Genomic DNA, 22966 nt, shown 5'->3' with positions numbered 1-22966 from the left:
CCTGCTTCTGCCTCCCAGGTGCTGGGGTCACAGGCGTGTGCCACCACACTTGGGTGGCTTTTAGATTCTTCCCATCTCACCCCCCTTTAGATAAACAAACACTTCAGATTTACTAAAAAACGCCCTGTGGAGAAGAGCTTGATGCATGTTTTCTAGGAAAGGGAACCCTGCCTAAATAAACAGTAACTTCACAGAGTAGCAGACAAATCAGCAACAGAATCTAACGCTGAGATGACGGCCACTTCACCGTCTCTTCCACCAGGCCCTTCCGGTTGACCTGGCGGACCTGCCCACCTCCTCACCGTGTACACCAGTGTATACCGGCTGCCTCTCTTACCTTTTGCTGTGCTCTGGCTCTGGGTGCTCCCCCTCTGGCTTTGCTGCTGTGGAAGACCGGCGCTCTCTGGGAACCTAAAGCGTTAACACCAATGAAAGGGATTTAGTCCTTCTCCAGGGGAGAAGCCTTCGCCTGAAGGAGCAACCTTGTACTTCTCAGCAGACTCACTGTTCACTCATGTCTTTATTGTCTGTTGAGTGCCAGTCTGCTAGGAAGGAGGTGACAGCCTGGTCACCGCTGCAAGAGGTGACCAGCAAGTGCCAGACAGACTGGTGGCATCACAAACTCACTCTGCCATAAGAGTGAGGATTTCTTTCTTCTTTTTTTGAAAAATCTTAAGATATGTGTTTCATTTTATGTGCATGAATGTTTATCCTGCATCTGTGTCCGTGCACCAAATGAGTGAATGGTGGCTCCCATGAGGTCCACCAGGGCACTGGAGGCCCTGGAACTGGAGTTACAGACAGCTGTGAGTCACCATATGGGTGCTGGGAACTGAACCTGGGTCCTCTGGGAGAGCAGCCAGTGCCCTTAACCACCCACTGAGCCATCTCTCCAGTCCCGTTCTATTCCTTTTATAGCTCCTTTCTTTGCCCCAAAGCTAAAGAGCAGACAAATGACAATGGACACACTGTGACATTAACCCCCCCCAGAGAGGCGTGGTCCACATAGGTGTACAAGCATAGTTGACATATGTGAGATATTTGCAGTGCATGAATTCTTTCCTATTTCACCATTAGCAACCAACAAAGGGCTCGTGAGATGGCTCATTTCATTGCTCTTGCACAGGAGTATGGATTCCAGCAGTTCACAGCCACCCGTAACCCCAGCTTCAGGGGATCCAGCTCCCTCTTCTGGACCCTACAGGCACCTGCACTCATGTGCAGACACCCGCCATGGTCCCCAGCACACATACACATAACATGAAAGTACTGCTTGATTTATAGCAATACATTTTTAAAGCATCGCTAGTTATTGAGTAATAACAGCTGATGCTCACAACCAGGAAACTCAAATGGCCATCCCCTGAGCATCTGTCATTGGTCAAGCCAAGGAAGACAGCAGACACGGGCCACTCCCCAGCACCAGAGAGGATCCTGTGGCAGGAGCTGGACTGGGGCTGGAACCTAGCTGAATCCATCCTAGTTGCTGGACCTGAGAATCAAAAGTGACACAGAGGCCATCTAGTGTGAAACAGACTCCATTAAGAACCATGAGGCAGACTGATGCAAAAACCTACACATGACAGTTAAGGCTAATTGAGCTGTCTGGAAACAGGCAAGATAAACATATTCTGATCTTAGTACGAGACCCAAGGATTGTAGAAGTGTGCATTTTCCCCAACCAATCCTAAGGCCTTGTAATAGCGGGAATACAGAAACGGCAATCGCCCTGATCACCAGGAAGGAAAGAGCCCAGGTCAGTCAGCAACAAACCCTTTCCATGGCACCAGGAACCAAGTTTGTTAAAACGTTTCAACTGGGGGAGACATGGCTACTATCTTCTTTTACAGCAGGTCTCCTTCAGCCAGGGCCAGAGCAGCTGTTTAAAAGCCACCCTTTGATTCTGTGATGGTAGATGCTCAGCTTTGAACCACTGAAAGCCGGAGCGCTCATTAAACTATTTATAGTCACTACAGAGGCGGCCAGCCCGACATTCAGCAGATGACTCTTTTATAGCTGCTGAATCAAGTGCGTCTGAGAATGCCGTTCCGGGCCGGAAGGAGCCCGCAGCCCGGGCCGGGCGAGCCCGTGGCCCACCTTGTAGTAGTCGTAGAGCAGGCCCAGGGCAGCTGCGCTGTCTTCATCTCCGTTGATGCTCATCATTGCCTTGGTCGCTGCAGTGAGAGGGTTTTCCAGGAAAGACTTCCAGGCCTCATCCTCGCTGGTGTAGGAGCGCCGCTGCGGATAAAGGGCTTCATTCTGAAGAACCAGCACTGGCCTTTTGCTACAGAGGAAGAAATTCAAAGTTAAGTCCACACTTCCCATAGCCAGACGGCTTAAACAAAAACAAAAACAAAAACCCAAACTGAACAAATAGTTCTTTGACATTCCTACGAAATAGGACACACAGTTCTGTGCCAGGAGATAATTACAGGTGGGAGGCAGCTCAGTGGCAGGGCAACTGCCCATGGGCAAGGCACTGGATTCCATCCCCTGCATTAGAATGAATTAAATACCAGCATCTCTTCAAGGGCTGCCTGAAGAAAACTCAATAAAGGAAGTGAAATGGTGTCCATGTTCCTCCTAAAGACATTTTTGGAATAAATAAAAACATTCAGAAAATTCCGGTTTGATTTACAAAATGCTTTTTTCTAAAGGCATGTTTTAAACTGCCTCATGGCCCGTGAGCTGCGTCAATGACCCTAATAGTCAAATGAAGACACACTCAGAAGACAGAGCAGACCCGAGGACCCCATCAGAGAACCTGAGAGGATGTGATTTGTCAAAACCCATAACTACCCCCAAGGAGACACAGGGCTAGTCACATGTGTTGCAGCAGCGCACGCAGGGAGACAGCAAGGTATGGACGCTTTTCAAACACTCTCAGGCCACCGCCCTCTTCCAAAGCCCACGCGGAGCTCCAGGGCTCCTCCAGCTACTGCACACGACTTCCCCCTTCTCCCTGCCGATGCCATGACTTAAAACAGGCTCCTTCCTAGAACTGGGGGCAGGAAGGAGGGACTGAGAGCAAAAGGGACATTTCACTTAATCCTTCGGGGTATTTGACAAAGTTAGAGACTCGACTGTTACTAGAAGAAACCCTGGAATGTAGCCAAAGGGGACTATAAATCAATAAACAAGAATAATTTTCTGGCATGGGAGTGAACTGCTTATCTGAGAGATAAACACAACCTACAACCAAAGAAGTCACTGGATGAAAATCTGCCTTTAAAACAATAATGGACAAATCTATTTAAAAACCTTCACATGTGCCCCCGTAAGATGGCTCGGGGGGACCGGCAATCACTCACAATGGGCTTGAAGTTCTAACCCTGGCACCTACAGAGTGGAAGGAGTGGACAGCTTCCTCCAAGTTGTCCTCTGACTTTCAAACATACACATAGGCACACAGAGCAAATCAAGCAATTAAAAACCTTCCTTAGCAGATGACATGGTTCAGCTGGTGAAGGAACCCGTTAAGTCTCCAAGACCCAAGGAGAGACGGAACTTGCCAAAAGGGGGAGAAGAGAAGGAGGGGACCACAAACTCAAACTCATACAATAACAGAAGTAAAAAGGAAATCTTTACTAGGTTTTAGGACTTGGCACAGCTCAGGTGAGCATGACTTCTCTCCTTGGGGTCCAGGGCTTCCTGGGGTTGGTTCCCAGTGTCCCCTTCCCCCCAGATAAATAAAATCTTTATTAGTTTTTCACATCAGGCAAGGACTATGTCACGTTAACAGTGAAGTTTGTGGGAAAAATCCGGAAAATCAATGGTGACTTTAGAGACGCTTTTATAGGAGATTTAATTTTAAATGATTCAGGCAAACATTGCTGATTCCAAAAACTGGAAATGTAAACAGTCTCAACAACTATTCAGCTGGTACTATTTAATAAGTCAATAGAAAGGAAAAAATGGAACATTGACTTTAGCAAGACAGAGCAGTACTTTTGTGTGTGTGAAGGAACAAGAATGGAGGTGTCTGGAACCTCTCTGAATGATGATGGCTGCCCTGACAAGCAGAAGTCAGGGCTCAGCTCTCATTGCAACACAGAATGAAATATGTAAATGCCCTGGAGGTGACCCTACCTTTTCTAAAAGCGAGTGTAGAAAGTCTGATTATCTTTGCAAGTAATCAGCAAAGGTTAGGGCTTGGCAGTCACCCAAATCCTTCAAAACCAGATATAGATTTAGGAAGAAGAAAGAAAGGAAGAAAGACAGACAGAAAGAAAGGAAGGAAGAAAGAGTTAAAAGGACATCTGTGAAAGGCAGTAGCTTCTCCTGCCCTCAGAAGGCAGAGCTGTCTCAGGGCCCAGGTCTTTTACTTGTGCTCGTGAAGATGATTCTTAAACAGGCTTACCTCTGGAGATGGGCTTTTTATTTTGAAATTTAAAAGTAGAGACTTATCTCCACAAATCTCAAATTGTAACCAAAGAAGGAAAAATACACAAAAAGGCATTCCTCAAACCTTTGGGCCCTGAGTCCAATGGAGGCACCGTACCCTGGTGGAGTCCCTGGACGGCTGAGCTGTTATTAATAGCATAATAGCTACTTCCAAGAGATTCTCACAGCAGTTGGCTCGTTCAGCAGTCGTAATGCTAGTTTTGCAAGCTTTCCGTCTGCCCCCCCATCCTACATTGGTACAAGCATCAAAGAGTAAATATTTTCCATTGGCTTTATGTCTGTGATCCTCCTGAAGACATTTTATATTTCCAAATTATGTCTAAGGCGCTGAGGTTAGCGCTGGGACTTTTGCCTCGTCACTAAGCAGAGAAATAAACAGAACAATCGCAGCCCACTTCTTCATGACTAGCAAGATGTTGTTCCGGCCCTGAAGGTTCATGGGTGTTTCCAGATGAGCCTCAGACCTTCAAGACAGCCGAGCACTAAAATGAACTGCATTTTCTACAAGACAAGATTAATCTGTCGCTGATTCTACCCACGGCTAACCTCCTTCAGAAGACAGGCACGAGAAAACTCCACCCTTAACAAGCAACTACGAGGCCAAATCCTCTGCTCCAGATATACTGAGCCGAAATAGACAGGCTCTGTTTTTCAGAGCGCCTTTATATTTACAAAAAAGTTGCGAGTAAAATCGAAAACCATCCGTGCCCCCTAGTCCTGGCCAACGTCCGATCACATCTTACACCACCCCAAACTCCAAAAAGCAATCCCGATTCGGACAGAATTCTCTCTTCCTCTGGATGTTCCCGAACGGCAGAAATAGTCTTCTGTAATTACCATCGGTGATGCAAGGGCCCAAGAACACCCACAGCAGTGTTCTCACGCAGCGGCCGCAGCGAAGAAGACGCGCAGGCAGCGGACACTTCAACCTTTCCCCAGATCGCTCGCTCCCGCGGCTCGGCAGGTGACAGCAGGCTGCCCGGGGTCCACCCGTCCCCACCGAGCCATGGGCACCGGGCCCGGGAGCCCCGGGACGCCGGGCGGACAGAGGGCCCGGGTGCCCCCCGCTCGCCCTACCCTGCCCCGCCCAGCCCAGCCGGGCCTCGAGGCCCCCGGAGCCCGCGCCGTCGCGGCGGCAGGTGCGGTAGCCCCCGGGCCCTGGCCGGACTCGCGCCCGTGCCTCACTCACTTGTCGTACTCCTGTGTCATCGCGCTAGCTCGCCGCAGCCGTGCCGCAGAACTGGACTTTCGGGTTGGGACAGTAAACCCGATCCGGGGGGAGGAGGCGGCGGCGGGCGGCGCGCAGCGGCAGGCGGTGGGTCCGGAGCGGCGGCCCCGACGGGTTAGGTTCGCTTTTCTCGCTCTGAGCCGGCTCGGCGCGGGCTGCGCGCACTGGACGCTAGGCTCGGCCTCCCATTGGCTGGCGGCGCGCCGGTCTGGGGCGGGGCTTCGGGAGCTGGGGGGCGGGGAGCTCCGTATGATTGGTGGGATGGCGGAGTGGGGGCAGGGTCCGAGGGCCGGGCGGGAGGGCGGGGGCCACGAGGTGCGCGGAGGCGCTGGGGAGCTTGCGCGCCGCTGGCCCCGGTGGCGCCGGCTCGCAGTGGCGCCGGCGCCGCGAGGCTTCGGCGCACACCCGCGTGGGCGCGTCTCACCTTCCAGTCTTCGCTCGCGGTCACTTCCCCGGCCCCATGGCCTCTCCCTGGGAAATATCTTGGGAAGGTTCCGTCCTGTCTTTGCTGCGGCACAGGTTTGGAGTTTTCCTTCTGGTCCATCTCATAGTATCCACTGTGTGACAGTCGCAAGCGTGCATAGTCCCTTAATAACCCATTTCCCCCCGGCCAGTGATCCCTATTTATTGGGCGCCTACTACGTGTCAGGGGCATTGGGTCACTCTAAGCCCCTTGCCAAGCTCCAGAGCGCCCACCGCTCCCCCAGTCTCCCGGGAGCAGGTCTACTTACCTCTTCATCCCGCTCAGACCTCCATTTGGGCTTCAGCGTCCCTACCTCCTAGCTGCCTGTGCGCTCCCTCTGGCCAGCTCCAGGTTGGTTTTCACCCTCGTCCTCCTGCACTTTCTTTCCCCTGACGACGCCTTTTTCGAAGGGTCTGCTTCTTTAGCCTCAGCCCGAGGCCTACTACAGTTCAGACAGGGTCCTAGACAGGGAGCACAGGGCAGAGGCCAGAGCACACAAATTCCCCTGCTTCCTAGAGCATCCTAGTTTGGGAGTGACAGTGATTGCTTTGGTGTACCAAGAGGTGGCAAGTTCTGAAGGCAGGCGAAGAGTGTAGGATGGAGCCCCGTGGTTAAAGATGTCTCTGGTGAGGGGTGGGTGGGCATCCAAGGTGAAGGCACAGCCGTGGATGGGATGGAGGACATCTGCGTGTCCACCTAAGCGCTGGAGAGCAAAGACTACTGCGCACAGCGGCAACAGAGCCCCGCAGGCTTCTGGAAGGTCTTAAATGAGGAACCCTTGTGGAGGGCTTGGGATAGGGTTTAGACAGACCTCATTCGCGCTTTAAAATAATCTGGTCACTGAATGGTGGGGAACCAGTAGAAGGCAATTTCAAAAATACAAGCGAAAGATAAAATAGTAGCCGGAAGCGTGGCCTGGGGGTGATGGAGCAGTGAGAAGTGTTTGAATTCTAGATGCAGTTGTGTTAGCTAACAGGATTTCCTGAGAACGGGAGCCAAGTTAGAGTTTCATGGAGAGATGGTGTGTCGGCAATCCAGGACTCAGGAAGTTGAAGCAGTTGAGGCAGGAGGCTTTCCAGTCTCAGGCCAGTCCCAAAGTGAAACCTTCATCACCACCGCAAAAAAAAAAAAAAAAAAAAGAGTTAGGCCTGAACAGAGACTTTGCAGCCAAGCACCAACTGGCTAGAATGACTGTTATCCCCTGAGATGGTGAGAGGCCGAGAATGTGAAAGTTTGGGGTGGGCAGGGGTCCTGTTTAGGATGTGTTAAATTTAAAGTCCAGTTTTTGTCTGAGTGCACGGTCACGTAGACGGATACTAGACTGGAGTCCAAGAGGAAAATCAGAACCGAAATTTGACCTCTGGGCATTGTCATCCTGAGGGGTGGAATTCAAAGCCTTGAAATGCCTGACCCTCCAAGGCCGGGAGGAGGAAATAGGATGCACTAGACCATGGGTCCTGGAACCTCCAACACCGAAGGCTTGGAGGGAGAAGAGGCAGTAGAGGAGACAGCACAGACAGAGGCTGAGCTTGGAGGAAAAGAGAGAGAGGGAGACAGGGAGGGAGGGGAGGAGGGGGGGAGAGGGAGAGGTCTCCATACTCTTGCCAGAGTGTCCCTTCATAAAGCCCCAAGTCACTCCCAATAAAGTTCACCCTCCCCAAGTCAGCTGCTACCCTGAGGTCAGCTGACTTCCCTTCACTCACAGACTCAGGAGTATTTCCGCACCCCTATCCAGACTTCCTGAGCCTTGGCCCAGTGAGCCTTCCTGTGTGATCCCTAGCGCCTCCAACAGAGTCCCAATGTTTACTGTGTACAAGATCCTTATATGATCTTTTCCAGAGGGGACACTGTCCGTCATCGCGTGGTCCGCAGCACTGACATGGACATGGAAAATGTCCTGGAGATGGTTACTGAATGGCACCATTCTCTGTTGGTCCTACTGTGGAGCTGACAGATGGGCCTCTTGTATGGAGGGCACCGAGGAGCATTGGTCCATTGGGGTCTGCTGTCTGACACATGGTAGTTGCCATGTAAACGGGAACAATGAAGATATGTTAAGTCATAGAGTCAGAAACCGAACAGGAAGGTCCACTGGTATTAGATCTAGATGTAGTGGTAAAAATGTATGGTCTTGGGGGTGATGGTGAGGCAGCATCCCCATGTATATATAGTGAGTCTGAGGCCAGCTGGGCTACACAAGACCCTGTAAGAAAACAAAAACTGAAGAACTTGGGTCTCATCAGTGAACTTCAAGGTAAGATTATTTCATTTATTTCTAATAAAGTCTCAAGTTCAAGCCCACATCTGCGAGCTGTTAGCATTGTCTTTATTTTTGCTTTAAATTTTTACACTTCTTTATTTAGTATGGGGGTATGTGTGGGTTCAAGGGGCACAGCTCATGTGTGGAGATGAAAGGGCAACTTGTGGGAGCTGATTCTCTTCTCCCATCATTAGATTCCAGGGACTGAACTCAGGTCATCAGGTTTGGTGACAAGCTCCCATACCCACTGAGCCATCTTGAAGGCCCTTCATTATGCTCTAATGCTATTTTTAATTGTAAAAATAGTAACTACTTGAAGCCAGGTGGTGGTGGCACATGCTTTTGATCCCAGCACTCTCGAGGCAGAGGCAGGTGGATCTCTGTGAGTTCAAGGCCAGCCTGGTCTACGAAGCTACACAAAGAAACCCTGCCTCAAAAAAAAAAAACCAATAATAATAATTACACATGGTTCAAGATAAAGAAACTAGGAAGGAAGGGAATAAAGACATCTAAGCAATACAGAAGAGTTAAAATTCAAATTGGCTCCTCTATCCACCATCTCTCGAGAACTGCTTGTAACTGTTGTGTGTGTGTGTGTGTGTGTGTGTGTGTGTGTGTATGTGTATGCTTCCAGATCTTTCTAAGTAAATGAAAGCATACAGATAGGATTCTTGCAGGGACAAGTTACCATTTCTTAAATTTTCCATAATTTCCGTGTCAGAGCACTGGAATCTATTTCTTTCTTTCTTTCTTTTTTCCTGGTTTTTCAAGACAGGATTTCTCTGTATTGTTTTGGAGGCTATCCTGGAACTCATTCTGTAGACCAGGCTGGCCTCAAACTCACAGAGATCTGCCTGTCTCTGCCTCGATTAAAGGCATGCGACACTAACGCCCGGCACTGGAATCTTTAAGACATTTTCCCAAAAGTCTGTGCCAACACCAGACATTGTCAGAGATTGCTATGAGAAATATCTTACTGTTTTGAACAGCATTTTTAAGTGATGGACAGGGTTTATCTTTTTGGAGGGGCTTCTTAAATTTAAGAATGAGAGCCAGAAAAAAAGGAACAGGAGCAGGTGGTGGTGGCGCATATCTTTAATCCCAGCATTTGGGAGGCAGAGGCAAGTGGATCTCTAAGTTCAAGGCCAGCCTGGTCTAGAGTGAGTTGCAGGACAGGCTCCAAAGCTACACAGAGAAACTCTGTCTTGAAAAATCAAACCAAGCCAAAAGAATGGGGTAGTATTGTTGATTTCTGCTTTGTTTTCCTGAGATAGAATCTGATTATATGGCCCCAACTGATCTCAAACTTCTGGACTCAAACAATCCTCCTCCCTCGGGCTCCTGAGTAGCTGTGTCCAGACATGTCACGATGTACCCAGCTGCAATCTTACTTTGTTTCTTTGGTACTATCCTTGGAGGGATGTGTCTGTTGCTGTTTATTTTTTTAGAGAGTCCCAGTATGTACCCCATGCTAACCTCAAATAAAGAAGATCGTATCCTAAGTGATGAGTGTCAGTGGAGGGGACTCATCAGACTTCCCTCCTAGTGCAGATCGAGGGTATCAATGGACTCTGGAAATAATGTGTCAAGGCTGGGTGCACATTGAGAGGGTCATAGCATAGGTGCTCATGCTGGCTAGTGAGGTGACCTCAACACAGTTACTTCTCTTTGGGCCTCAGTAAAAGAATCAGTTGGACAGGTCGTGTGTGTGTGTGTGTGTGTGTGTGTGTGTGTCTGTGTCTGTGTGTGTATGTGTGTGTGTGTGTGTGCCATCACACCCCTTGTCTCAGGGCTCTAAGAACAGTTTCTGTGATCAGAATCACCCTGGACATTACAGTTGCTTCCCAATCTGGCCCCCAGCACGTTTCCTAATCGACACCCCAGTTAAAAGCTTCCAACATGATGTAGTCCTGTTACAGTATGCCCTGGGTCCTGTGAGCCACACCTGCTGGGTTTTAGCCCTTTTCCCTGATTCTGTTTAAAACCAACCTGCCGTGCCACTAGAACTACTTGGAGGAGCTCTGCTCACTGTCCCTTCCTAGAGGACACCAATCAGACTGCTCTCCTTCTCAGTAGTTTCAGTCCCACGTGACTTTTCCAGTTCAGGATTCAAATTATAGGTTGGCATCACATTTTTACCTCACACAGCTATGCCCCTGATGGCTCTCAGTTTCCGCTTGGGAAGAGACAATAGCAGGAATTGAAGTAGGGTCAAATGACACATAGGTATGAAAATGTCACAATGAAACCCATTACTGTTTGTACTAGCTTTAAAAATCAAATCAAAACAAAACAAACAAAAAAACAATCCACCAGGCGTTGGTGGCGCACGCCTTTAATTCCAGCACTCAGAAGGCAGACAGATCTCTGCGATTTCGAGGCCAGCCTGGTCTACAGAGCGAGTTCCAGGATAACCTCCAAAACAATACAGAGAAACCCTGCCTCAAAAAAAAAAAAACCTACAAAAAGAGCAGGCAGTGGTGGCACACAACTTTGATCCCAGCACCTTGGAGGCAGAGGCAGGCAGATCTCTGTGAGTTTGAGACCAGCCTGGTCTACAGAGAAAGTTCTAGGACTGGCAAAGCTACACCGAGAAACTCTGTCTGGAAAATAAAACCCCATGTTGCCTGGTCCATGGACATTTAAAGATATCTTTTATATTCTCTAAAGATCCTGAGGCAGGTAGGGTGTAACCCAGTGTTAGGACACTTGTCCAGAGAGTACCAGGACTGGCATTCAGCCCCTAGTATTCACCCTCCATCCCCAAAACAAAAATATTCTAAGAGCAGGAACCTACTCTCGTAGTCCTTAGGCGCGGCAGGCACCCCATTGCCTCACAGCTGCCTTGTGCGACTCGCTGCCTTCCGTGGTTTTAGGCCCGATGACAGGCTAGTTTGGGAAGGAGTCTCAAGTGGTTTGACGATAAAGGTAGAGCCTCTGCTAACTCTCTACCGCCCCGCCCAGCTCAGTGTCCCAGACCTTTGCCAGCTGAGATGAGAGACTCTCCGCTCTGGAGAACAGGGTGTGGGAGGCGCGGAAGACCGGCTCTCCACACTGCCTCCAGCTCTGAGATGTCGGAAGCTCTTTAACCTTTGAGCTCACTGTAGGCAATCAGATCGTAGTCACTGTTATTATTAAAGTCTTCTGCTGGTTTTAAAGAAAAACGTCACATATTGGGAATAGTGGGACATACCTGTAATCGGATCTTTTCCAAAGGCTGTGGCAGGAGGCTTAAGAAGTCAACACTTGCTTGAGTGGTTTACAGTAAGACCCTCTCAAAGAAAAAGAAAGAATCGAGATGTCCCATACAGTTCCAGGCATATAACAGGAGTTTAGCGAAAATTAAACTTACAGCCTGCTCACTTTTTCCTTATCCTCTTATTTTAAAAACAAAAACCTGCCAAGCAAGCATATTAGCATCAGTGGTCATTGTTATTTAGGATAGCAATGACATTGGCCTTTCTTGGGGAGTGTCGAGTGTCCAGCATGATCAGACACACCCCCACAGGCTTTGATCCTTAAAGCTCTTTGAGGTAGTTTGAGGTCATCTCTGGTAGGTGCAGAAGTTGCTGAGATAATTAGTTTCATAGTCCCAGAGCTAGTAAATGTGGGGGATGTATGCTTCAACATCTTGAACCCCACGCTTTCGAACAGGTTTTGATGTTTCTACCTGGGATTCCAAGATCAACCCTCGCCCCCATTGTAGAGCAGACCCAACACACTGAACGCAGCAGAGCTGTGGCTGGCACTGTCTAGTGACAGAATCTGACTTTGGAGACAGCGTTTGGTGGCTGCCTAGGCAGTCTCAAATCTTGAGATCCACAGGCTCTCGGGATCATATCCATTTTCATCATCCTTGGCTCTATTTTCATTGTGACAGCCGTCATGAGCATGTGTGCTGCGGGTTTGTCCTGTTCCCCTGTCCTGTCTGCCAACTGCCAGGCCTACTGATCTCAGGTGAGTCTTGTCAGGTACCTGGGACCTGATCCAGACTCCAGTCACCGAGAAGTCAGCTGTGCTCCTGTTTGTGAATGGAGGCAGCAGTGGCTCAGTGGGCTAGGGCGTCGCCGCCTGCTGGCAACTGCAGGAACCAGCATACCTCACATGCTTTTCCTGTGGCTTCACTGTCAATTGATAGTTCCAGCAAGGACTCTGCAGTTGCAACACAGCTACCAGAAAGCCCTAGGCTCAGGAGCGCAGGCCTTAACCACCAGCAAGCCCTCTCACCTGTGACTAACAGTGCGTAGGTGTAGCCATCGGGTGCACTGCCCCTTGAAGGAAACACCCAGGTGGGGACTGAGAGGCTGAGCATGCTTGGTGCCTCACACAGCCACATTCGCTCCTTGATGTAGCTAGCAGCCCTAGTAGTAGCCTTTGATATAAGACAATACCTATTTAAAATTGTCGGAGCATCACATACATTATAGTGAAGGGGAGACGGCCTTACTTTGTGACTAGTGACCAAGCAAGGGTCAAATCACTTGCTCAAAGTTCATGCTTCACTGACCCGGATCTTACAGTGATTTCCCTGCCCTGACCATTTCCTTTGCTTGAAAAATCACATGTTCTTGCTCTCAGTTTTGTATGTCCTTTCTCAACCACAGACCTACCAATTCCAATGTCTGGAATGTCGAGTGACTTTTGTAGTGCTAATTGGAACAGAGAAGTACAGGCTGCAGAAGAGAGGACACCAAGGGCGCTTTGCAATAAGCATCAACAAGGAGAAGCGGGAGCCGGCTAGGGGAATTTCCTGCCAGCTCTCCAGGAGCAGCGGTGCTTGATCTGAACAGTGTGAGCACGAGCAGAGCTGCTGCTTTGGGTCAGAGATCTTGCCCAGCAGCACTCAGCCCAGATATCCTTCAATCGCCTTTTTAGGAAACATTTGGAATCGTTTTAATGTGTACCCATGTTTTGCATGTACACATGACCATGTGAGCGTCTGTGCATTGTCTGAGTGTGGAACCCGGGTCTGCCACTTTGTAGCACCCCAGCCATGTGAGTGGGTGTGTAGTAAGCTGCGCAAACTTAACAGTGCATGAAGATGCAAACAATGACCAAAACCGACGACAAAGCACCGTGATCCCAGCTACTGGGGGGTTGGGGGTGGAGGGGGTTGATGGGGGAAGGGGGCTATGGGAGGATCACAGGTTCAAGGCTGACCTGGAGTTCAAGGCCAGCCTGGGCAAGGTAGGAAACTCTTTTGGAGACATAAAGAAGAGCTAGAGTTGCAGCCCAGTGCTAGAGCAAGATCTTGCCTAGGATATATGAGATCCTGGCTTGAATTACCAGCATCATCGCAGAGATGGGAGACCAGGACCCTGCAGTTCTGGGGAGATGCGTGGTGAACAGAGTCCATTTGTACTTTGATGTGTGGTATGTCCTAAGTACCTGTCTTTGGGTGCTGCCTGCACTCTTAGGAATTCTAGTTCTTATACAAAGTCTTGAGTTTCTTAACTCAAAGTCTCCTGGGCCCTCAGGGCATGGGACAGCATGCTGAGCTGACCTACCTGGCTTGTGGCACTGAACCCATGTGTGCACAGCTGACCCCACCCCTACTCTCCAGTTGCTCTGCTAGGGAACCGTAACTACACAAATGTCATTTATTCACTGACCATGGTGTGTGCTGAGAACAAGGAACTTCCCTGGGGAAGGCTGGCTGGAGGTGACATCTAAGTGGGGTTCTCAGGGAGGAAGCACTCTTCTGAGAAGAGAGAGGACATTCCTCACAGCAATGCCAGTCCTGGCAAGAGCCTGGGAGAACGAGCTGTCATGGCTTGTCTGGGCTGAGGAGCATGTAAGGCAGGAGATGTGAGGGAGTATAGGAGCCATGGTCCAGTGACAAGCCACTTCTAGACAGCAAGGAGCCATCAGAGGGTCTGGAGCCCCAGAGTGCTAGTAAATCTATTTTTAGAAAATTAGTGGCTGCGGAATGATAAAAGCCCAGAGACAAGGGAGGTTTTGCAATTCCCCTAGAAGAGAGAGCTGGGCAGAGACACCGTGGGGCTGTGTCAGGGCTGGATGGAGATTGGGGCCAAGGGCAGGGAGGACTAGAGATGTGTAGCTGGTGCGAGTGGAAGGCAGGGGACCCCTCTGGGATAACAGGTTTGGGGGAAGATTGGGGGTGGTTCTGAGGATTTCTTTAGATTGAGAGCAATGCATTCATCCACATCACCCCCAACCGAGAAAGTCCTGTGAGTCGTTGTAGCCCAGGGACTCTGGAGCCAGGATGCCAAGGATCAGATCTTGATTCTCTGGCTTTCTGTTTGACCCTGAGCAATCAATGAACTCGGTGTCTCAATATTTACACTCATAAAATATGGGGAGCCACGTCACACTAGTTAAGGAGTATAAAATTATGAGGTACCACATCATGGTAGTTAAAGAGGTCGAGCATTAAATAATGGGGTACCGTGTCAGGTTAAGTAAGACGCTGAGCAGCTCTCAGGAGCAGGGTCTTGGGACGCTAGGCAGGAGACAACTATTTGATTGCTATGAAGGGCAATGGTGGTGTACGCCTTTAGTCCTAGCACTTGGCAGGCAGAGGCAGGTGGATCTCTGTGAGTTCAAGGCCAGCCTGGTCCTCAGAGTGAGTTCCAGAACAGTCAGGGCTACACAGAGAAACCCTGTCTTGAAAAAGAATCCAGAGTGATTTAAAATCAACCCTCAAAGGACACAGATGAGTCTGTTCATTAAACAGTGCCAAGTGTCCTGCAGTGGCTGATGGAGGGAGGAGCAGCTAGCGATGTCCCCCTTAGTCATTGCACGGTTGCAGCATCTACCAACACCAGGGTTCTCTAAGGACCCACAAGAGATGACCCTGTACAAAAGGACCCAGACAAGCCAACCATGTGAAATGTGCCAAGTCGGATGTACTGTAGGTGCTGAGTAACTGAAAGACAGGAGGAGTCAGGGAGCACGGTCAGGGAAGGAGGTATAGGGTGAGGCATCAGGGAGAGGTGCCAGCTGCAGGTCCTGGAAAGGCAGAGACATAAGGGGCACATGCAGGCGGTGGGCATCCCATGCACTCTGTCCTTCCTGCTGGGCGACTCTGGGACACTCCTGATCTGTGCTCTGTCCCTCTGATGGAGGACTGCACTGTGCAAAGCATACCAGCTAGACACGGGGACCGCTGAAACCAAGCCACAGAAGGAGAGCTGGACTGGCTGAGGAGAAGAGAGGAGCTGTGCCCTGAGCCTGGAGGCTGAGGACAGAGTGGTCCAACAGGCCTTTCCAGAAAGATTTTCTTCTGTGTGAACTTCTAAGAAGAGAAAATTAGGAACATCTTCCTACCGCTTTAGCCTTGGGAGTAGTTTTCTTCCTAGGACCCCCCCCCGGTCTGGTATATGCAGACACACAAGCCAGTGAGCCCCAGGGCTCTGCTTGTCTAGGCTCCCACCCAGCCAGCACTAGAGTCACAGCTGTGTGTCCCGAGCTAGGCTTTTTTACCTGGATGCTGGAGATCTGAACTCAGATCCTCATACTGGTGCAGCAGGCACTTCCCCAGCCCAATCCTGGGCAGTTTTAAATTAAGAAACTATCCTTTCTACTCCAGGTCAAATTTAGTCACTTAATGCAGTTAATGCGAACAACAATGTTGACAAAGGGTAATTATATTGAAGTGGTAGTTTGGCTTTAAAAGGCCCTTGGGAGTCCCACAAGCCACCCAGTTCCCTGCAAAGATTCATAAGGCATGCACTGGTTGTTCCAAAAGGAAATAACAGCCCCAAAGAGCCAAGGGCCAAGTGAGTCAAGGCTCTTCATCTACCGAGTCTTCTCGGCCATGGGTGTTAGCAGGTCAACCGGGCACACCATAAGGCAGCCAACGGTTGACCACACGCTAAGAGCTCCTGGAGTGCATTTTATGGGAGACTGAACTGTGTGAATTTACTCAGCTTTCAGGAACTCAGGCATTTTAAGTTAAAAACACAACAACAACAAAAACCCTCACCAGCTACACACTTGAGAAAGAAATCTCTACTCTTAACTATCTTCAGCATCCAAGGACCTCATGCAAATTTTACAGCCGCTGTGCTTGAAAATGCTGCCCACAGTCTTCTGGAAGACTGGGTGCAATATCTCTGTGTGTGTACAGAGTCAGGTATGTGCCAGTGAATGGGGTTGGGGTGTGGGGATGATCCTCTTCTGAGTGTCGATGGCAGGCAGGCTTGCTGAGTGCCCCCCAAACCACACTTGAAGGGGAGAGGCACTCCACCCACTGGGAAGCAGCATTGCAGACCACAGTGCTGCCCACTGCTCCTGTGCATGGGAGCCAGGGCTGCAGGGAGACACTTCTTTTAAGTGTAAAGCCAGGCCTCAAACAGAGGGGTTACAATGAACGTAGCAGTGTGTCGGCACCCTGGCCAAGTTGTACCGGTGCACATGGTCATGTGTGTGTACTAAAAAATGGTAACCAGGTGAAGTTCACTGGAAAGATTAAAATGCAGGGGTCGGGGGTTTGCTGCATGGAAGGCTGCCTTAGCTCTGACAGCCTTTACATTTCTGAGACTGCCAGGTGCTACTCCAGCCCCTGAGCCCCTGTGCCTAAGGCTCAGAGCACTTGACTGCCAGGTGAAGCGGGTCATCTGACCATCTCGGATCAGACTCCTTACTGGTTAGGTCTGAGCTGAGAACTGCCACAGTCCCATTGATGGAGGACCTAAGATCACAAGAAATCTAAGGCCATACAAAAGAAAACCCCAGAATGTCCCTCATGAACAGAGAACAAAGACTCATCAACAGAATTTTAGCATATCAGCTACAATTCTAATCCCAGCTGGTTTAGGAGGCTGAGATAGAATTGAGTTAAGGCTATCAAAATGTTGTCTCAAAGAAATCTAAACATGATTCCCAGAGACCAAACTTAATATATAAAACAGATGACAGGTCAAGGCTAAGAGAGCCCAGGGATGCAAGGTTGATTCAACATTTGAACTTCAGTCAATGTAAACTACCACATTAACCGACTAAAATGTGACTACCAGATCACCCCAAGAGACGTCAAAAACTGTTTGTTTAAAAAGGACTGGATTCATTCCTATCTCCAAAACAAAACCTGAAACCAGCCAACATAAAAAGAATTCCTCAGGCTTTTGCTTGTATTTTCCCTAAAGCTTCCCATGACAAACGGGATAAGAACTCTTCTCGTGGCCTTCAATGACATGTCCCTCTCCTGTCCCCTCTCTTGCAGTCTCTCCCACCTGACACGCCCAGTAGCTGGCTCTTCTAGGCTCTGTCAGCCTTTGTGCTTGGTGCCTATGTGACGGATGGTCTTCCCTGAGGTGACACATCTTGTTCCCTCTGCTGTAGAGTTGCTCTCTGCTCTAATGTCCCCTCTCTGGAAGGTCCCTCTCAGTTGTGCTTGTCAGTTACCCCACTTGTTCCTGCTCGATTCATTCCCCGTAAGACAGACTGTACGATCAGTTCAAGTCAGTAACAGGGCTCTTAAAGCAGGCTGCTTGTTCCATGCTGTACCCCTGGTGCCTAGATCGTGACCAGAACGTGGCAGCTGTCAACGCATTGTCAGCAGAGACAATAACTCTGAACAGGAACGCTAAACTGTTACTATCTTCAGCGAGTGTTCCCCTTCTTTAGAACTCCTGCCAGTATACGATGTAGGAAACTCTTCATTCTGAGTGAGGCTGAGGAGCAGGTCTTTTCAGCTTGTCTTTCAATTCCCCTAGCCTTTTACCTGTTGATTTTCAAGCACCATTGCTAAATTAAATAAACGGTTCCTCTCGCCATTGTATGCTCAGATATGTTGCTCCAGTTTGCTGGTTGTCATGGCGATGCTGCTCATTTTCTCTTTGGGCTTCTGGGTTTGAGGTAAGCTCAGGTCTTCCCCAGTCTCAGGACCATGGAAGCATCCATACCATTTCCTCAGAATCCTTACACATATGTGTGCATGAATGCTTATGTTGTTTAGACCTTCGATCCCCCTGGGATTAACTTTATAAAGAGTAAGGAATAATCTAATATGAGAAGTAAATTCAAAGCCAATCACATTGGTGCAGGCTTGTAATCCCTGATTTGAGATGGAGATGCAGTGAAGCCAGCCTGGGCTACAATAATGAGTTCCAGGCTAGCCTGAGCTACACACTGAGTTCTAGGTCTGAACTACATGGCTAGTTGTAATCTTGGACAAAGAAAGTTGAGCTTTAAAATCCAATGAATACAAGTTTCCAGGTATCATTTTTGTAATGTTTTAATTTTCTGAAAAAAGCATTTATGAAAACAATTCAAAGTTCATCTATTTTACAACGCATATAAAGACACGTGTCAATATGTATGTGTGTGCAATAATGTATTTCCCACAATTCCCTGGACTGTGGCAGTCAGATCCAATGTTATTCCTGGAGAACACCCTTCCACGCAAGCCCCTCTCTGGTTCTCAGTGTCTTCTTACTTTCTTGGGTCTTGATCTCTTTTTTGATTCATTGTATTTCTTTTCAAAAAGTTTCTTTTCAATTAAGCTCACTTCTTCATGGAGAACAGAGGTCTTTATTCTTAGTAAGAATGAGAAAATACTTAGTATAAACTGGTAACTCAGAGAAAAATTTGATTCTTCATAGGTTGTCACATGTTTACAATAGCTAGAATGGGAGAGAAGAAAGGTAAGTTATCTTTAAATAGTAATTCAGAAACTGTGGCATCCATCCAATGACCACCCCAAAATCCCTTTGCCAGTAGATTCAGTTAAAACAGTATTTTGACTTAAGGAAAAACTTGGGAAATTTGCTGTGGCTCCTTAATTATACGAAGAGAAAACTCTGTGTTCACAGTGTCCATGATTGCTAAACTGGGGACAATCTCGATTTCTGAAATGTTTAAAGACAAGTAAACACCCATCCCTTGGCCATCATTCTGAGCAGTGTGATCCGTGTGAGTGTGTCCCTAATCTCATCATCCTCATGGAGGAAACTTCTCTTTGCAATAGATGTGGGCCAGTCCAAAAAATCACAACCAATCAAAATGCAGAGGTGTGGACCCTGCCCTAATGGATACACCTGGAAGGCACTCCTGCACCTGACTCAGTGCGCATAGCAGAGGAGGGGGCAGAAAGACTGTAAGAGGGAGAGGACCAGGAGTTTGCTACGTCCTAACATCAGAAGCTACACCATGAAGACTCACAAGTATGACTGTGTGAATGAGGACAACAGACATGCCGAAGCGGACAGGGAGAAGAGGAGCCCTCCAGGCCTCAACACCACACAAAGCACTACAGACAACTAAGGAGTGCCAAGATCAGGAAAGACAGCCTTCCCCAGGGAAGAGCACACCAACTGGTTATCCAACAGCAAATGGTCAGCCCTGAAAATGTATGTATAAGTAACACTACACAGACCAAGCAAGCTGTAGTTATATATTTAGAAATACATATGCATATACATACATGTATGTACCAATTAAAAAAGGGCCAAGGCCGTGAATCTGAAAGACAGCAAGCAGGTTTTGGAAAGGTCTGGAAGAAAGGGGCATGGCAAATGTGAGATTATATTATAATCTCAAAGAAATATAGAAAGGAACACTCTTCAGGCACAACTGGGGATCCCATCATGCCTCATGCTTTTGGAGTCTGGAAAACATGCATACCTTTTGCAGAATTTCTGGGTACTGAGCCAATACAGTGAATTCTTGGTTATCAAGGATTGGCCTTTCTTTTTCAGGAGTCCCTGGAGGCTGTGTCCATGGAAACAAGGGCTACCAGTGTCTCCGTCTGTCCAGTTGAACTGAAAACTCGAAGGACCCTTCTCTTGAGCCACAGGTGTTGAACCTACCAGGGCACTAAACTGCTTTTGGAGATTCTCCACCATTTCTGCAGATGGAAGGCAGCGGCAAATGTCAATTCACAAGTAAAGTCGACAGTGTATGAGAATAAGTTGTAAGTGTTGGTTTCTTAGCCTCGGGGGTGGAGGCGGGCAATCTGGCCTCCACCTCTGGAGCAGCCTCGCTCCCTCAGCCTCCTGAGCGCACACTCACACCCGCCTGCTTTCGTAACGCTGTAACAGGCGGGTAGCATTAGGTGAGGCTGGAGCTCCTAAGGAAGTTACTTAACAATGATTTAAAAAGAGCACCAGACGGTCTCAGGGCAAGCTTCCAAGAGCTCTCACAGCCACAGAAACAGATGATCTCAGATTTTTCTGGGTCCTTAAGCTCTGCTATGCAGAGGCAGGCAAGTTCCTGGAATGTTTATTTCTACGTGGTTTCTCCATTGGAAGGAGTCAGACATGAGAACATCCCATCGAGCGTGTTCATGCACTGGCTTTCCATGTGCAGACAGACCGCTGGTCCTCCTAAACTGTACTGGACCTGGTACCTGAAGGAAACCAGCAGACTCACCTCTTCTCTTATACGCCACTGACTTGTCGATGTGTGAACGGTAGATCGGTCTTTTGGTTTTCCAAGAATATCTGCACAGGGTAGGAAAGAAGAAACAGGATGAGAGGCGAATGCCCAGACCCAGTCCAAAGGCAGAGGCGGGACCTGAAGTTCAGTGGCTCTGGGCTCTTGTCTGCTCTCTCAGTGCTTCCCTGTCCCAGTGACAGCTGACCAGCCGCACTCTCCCCGGAGGAGTCCAGTTCCCTTTAGGAGCCATTATACAGGATACAGTAAGACTGTTCCATCACCACACACTCCCGCGCTGTTTACTCTCACTGCTGTTTCTCCTGTCTTTGCCCCAAATGCTCATCACCAAGGGCTGTCCATAGAAATCTGATTTGGAAAAAGCATACGAAATAGACAGTGAGTGCCAGTCTCTCTGGCACGTAGTGCCTGGAAATCTGCCCTCTTCCTGGTGAGGAGGAGGAAAGTCCAGGTTCTAGCACGACAGACCTAACAACATCCCTGTGCTCAGGCAACCTGATCTTTTCTAGGGAAGGCCAGTCACTGCAGAGGGGTGCTGGGCTGAACTGGGCCACAGGGTCCCCCTCCCCATCACCCCCACCTCAGGGCATAGGCCAAGTGCTATCTAGGATTCCTGCAGGTGACTGTTTCTGGTCCAGAAAGAGCAAGCTGCCCAGCAAAGGCTACTGGTGTGGGACAGGACAATGGTGTTCTTTTCAGCTTATGCCCATCCCTCCCGTGCCAAACAAGGACACTGAGATCAGAGGGGCTGGTTTGCTTCTGCAAGCCTCCAGCAGCCTGAGTGACCACGGAGGGTTTGGAAGACAGGGCTGTCTCATCTTCTTTATGCTCTCTAGGGCACACAGAAGGCATTCAATTTAAGTGTTCTTTAAAAATGGAAGAGATGAGTAACTGAGCCACAAACACATTTAGCTTCTGTACCATTTCCTACTCTCACAGAGCTGTTATGAGAGTAATTTGCATCATACTGTGAGGCCTGGAGTGCTGGCTACACACGTCTTTAATCCCAGTGCTCAGAATGCAGAGGTGAAGTGAGTTCAAGCCAGCCAGGACTACATGGTGAGACCTTTAAAAAAAAAAGTGATGTGCATGTTGCCATGTGCTGCCTGGAGTGGTGGTATAGGTCTGTAACCTCAATACTCAAGAGGTAGAAGAATCAGGAGTTCAAGGCTAGCCTGAGCTACATGGTGAATTTAAGGCCAATCAGGGTTACAGGAGATTCTGTTTTAATAACAAGAAAAAAAAATCAAATTACACTATACAAACCCTATACAGTAACTAGATGTGGCAAATCTAGTGCCTGTCTTAGAGATACTTATGAAACATCCAGAACTTTCTAGAAGACACTAAGGAGCAGGAAGTCAGAAACACAAATGTCTCCATTTGCCTATAAAACTTAACAATTGGCAATCTCCCCTCATTTTTAAGTGTTAGTTAAGAAAATATGTTTACACATAGACTGTTTAGTAGTGTTAGGATTAAGTAACAAATATCACTTTACCCAATTTAAGAACGGAGATTTCGCCGGGCATTGGTGGCGCACGCCTTTAATCCCAGCACTCGGGAGGCAGAGGCAGGCAGATCTCTGTGAGTTCGAGGCCAGCCTGGTCTACAAGAGCTAGTTCCAGGACAGCCTCCAAAACAATACAGAGAAACCCTGTCTCGAAAAACCAAAAAAAAAAAAAAAAAAAAAAAAGAACGGAGATTTTTCTCAAAGATTAACGAAATTCAAATTAGCTATGCCTTTAACCCCAGCACTCAGGAGGCTGAGGCAGGCAGATCTCTGAGTTTGAGGTCATTCTGGCTACAAAGCCAGTTCTAGGACAGCCAGAGCTACTCAGAGAAACCCTGTCTTGAAAAAACAAACAACAACAACAACAACAACTAATCAGTGAGGTGGTCATCAGCTCTATAGGCTTTTTAAATTGTCATTTACTTTCTTAAGTGATAAGTGTAACCATGTCCCCAGGAACACCCACTTAAGCTGTCCTTAGGAGTTGGGTCTAGACATGTGTTTCTGTGCACTGACAATCAAAGTCTACTCAAGTGGCCACCACCATAATCAAGGAGGCGTTACAATCACCCCAGGCCACATACCCCAAAATGGGACAGGGACTGAAGATGACAAAGTTCCAAATGTTTGGACACTTTCTGAAATGAAGTCTTCTCCAGACATCTGCCTGCTTCTCCCAGTACCCTAAGGTTCCCAAACAGACACATCACCAAGAACGTGGGTTCTAGTTAGACCCTA

The 22966-nt window shown here is 48.6% G+C and overlaps 2 protein-coding genes across 4 annotated transcripts in view; both read right to left on the bottom strand.

The window, feature by feature from the left end:
* Positions 1-5773, bottom strand: part of Grhl1 (grainyhead like transcription factor 1) — a 44633-nt gene extending 38860 nt beyond the window's left edge. The window contains exons 1-3 of one of the 2 annotated variants that reach the window (XM_005082006.4): positions 5594-5773; positions 2098-2284; positions 338-411 (exon numbers count right to left, since the gene is read on the bottom strand). In XM_005082006.4, the coding sequence (XP_005082063.1) occupies positions 338-411; positions 2098-2284; positions 5594-5613 (281 nt within the window). In that variant the 5' untranslated portion in view covers positions 5614-5773. Of the gene's footprint in view, positions 1-337; positions 412-2097; positions 2285-5241; positions 5494-5593 lie in introns of those variants that run through there. The other variant, XM_040730732.1, reaches the window with a different exon arrangement.
* A 12767-nt stretch (positions 5774-18540) lies between these two features.
* Positions 18541-22966, bottom strand: part of Taf1b (TATA-box binding protein associated factor, RNA polymerase I subunit B) — a 77598-nt gene continuing 73172 nt past the window's right edge. For both annotated transcript variants that reach the window (XM_040730731.1, XM_013121945.3), the window contains 3 exons: positions 20692-20762; positions 19945-20167; positions 18541-18944 (listed from right to left, as the gene is read on the bottom strand). In XM_040730731.1, coding sequence (XP_040586665.1) covers positions 18743-18944; positions 19945-20167; positions 20692-20762 — 496 coding nt within the window. In that variant the 3' untranslated portion in view covers positions 18541-18742. The remainder of the gene's footprint in view (positions 18945-19944; positions 20168-20691; positions 20763-22966) is intronic.

This window comes from Mesocricetus auratus, unplaced genomic scaffold (genome assembly GCF_017639785.1).
Source record: "Mesocricetus auratus isolate SY011 unplaced genomic scaffold, BCM_Maur_2.0 Super-Scaffold_100024, whole genome shotgun sequence".
Lineage (NCBI taxonomy): Eukaryota > Metazoa > Chordata > Mammalia > Rodentia > Cricetidae > Mesocricetus > Mesocricetus auratus.
This window is presented reverse-complemented; position numbering and strand designations above follow the sequence as displayed.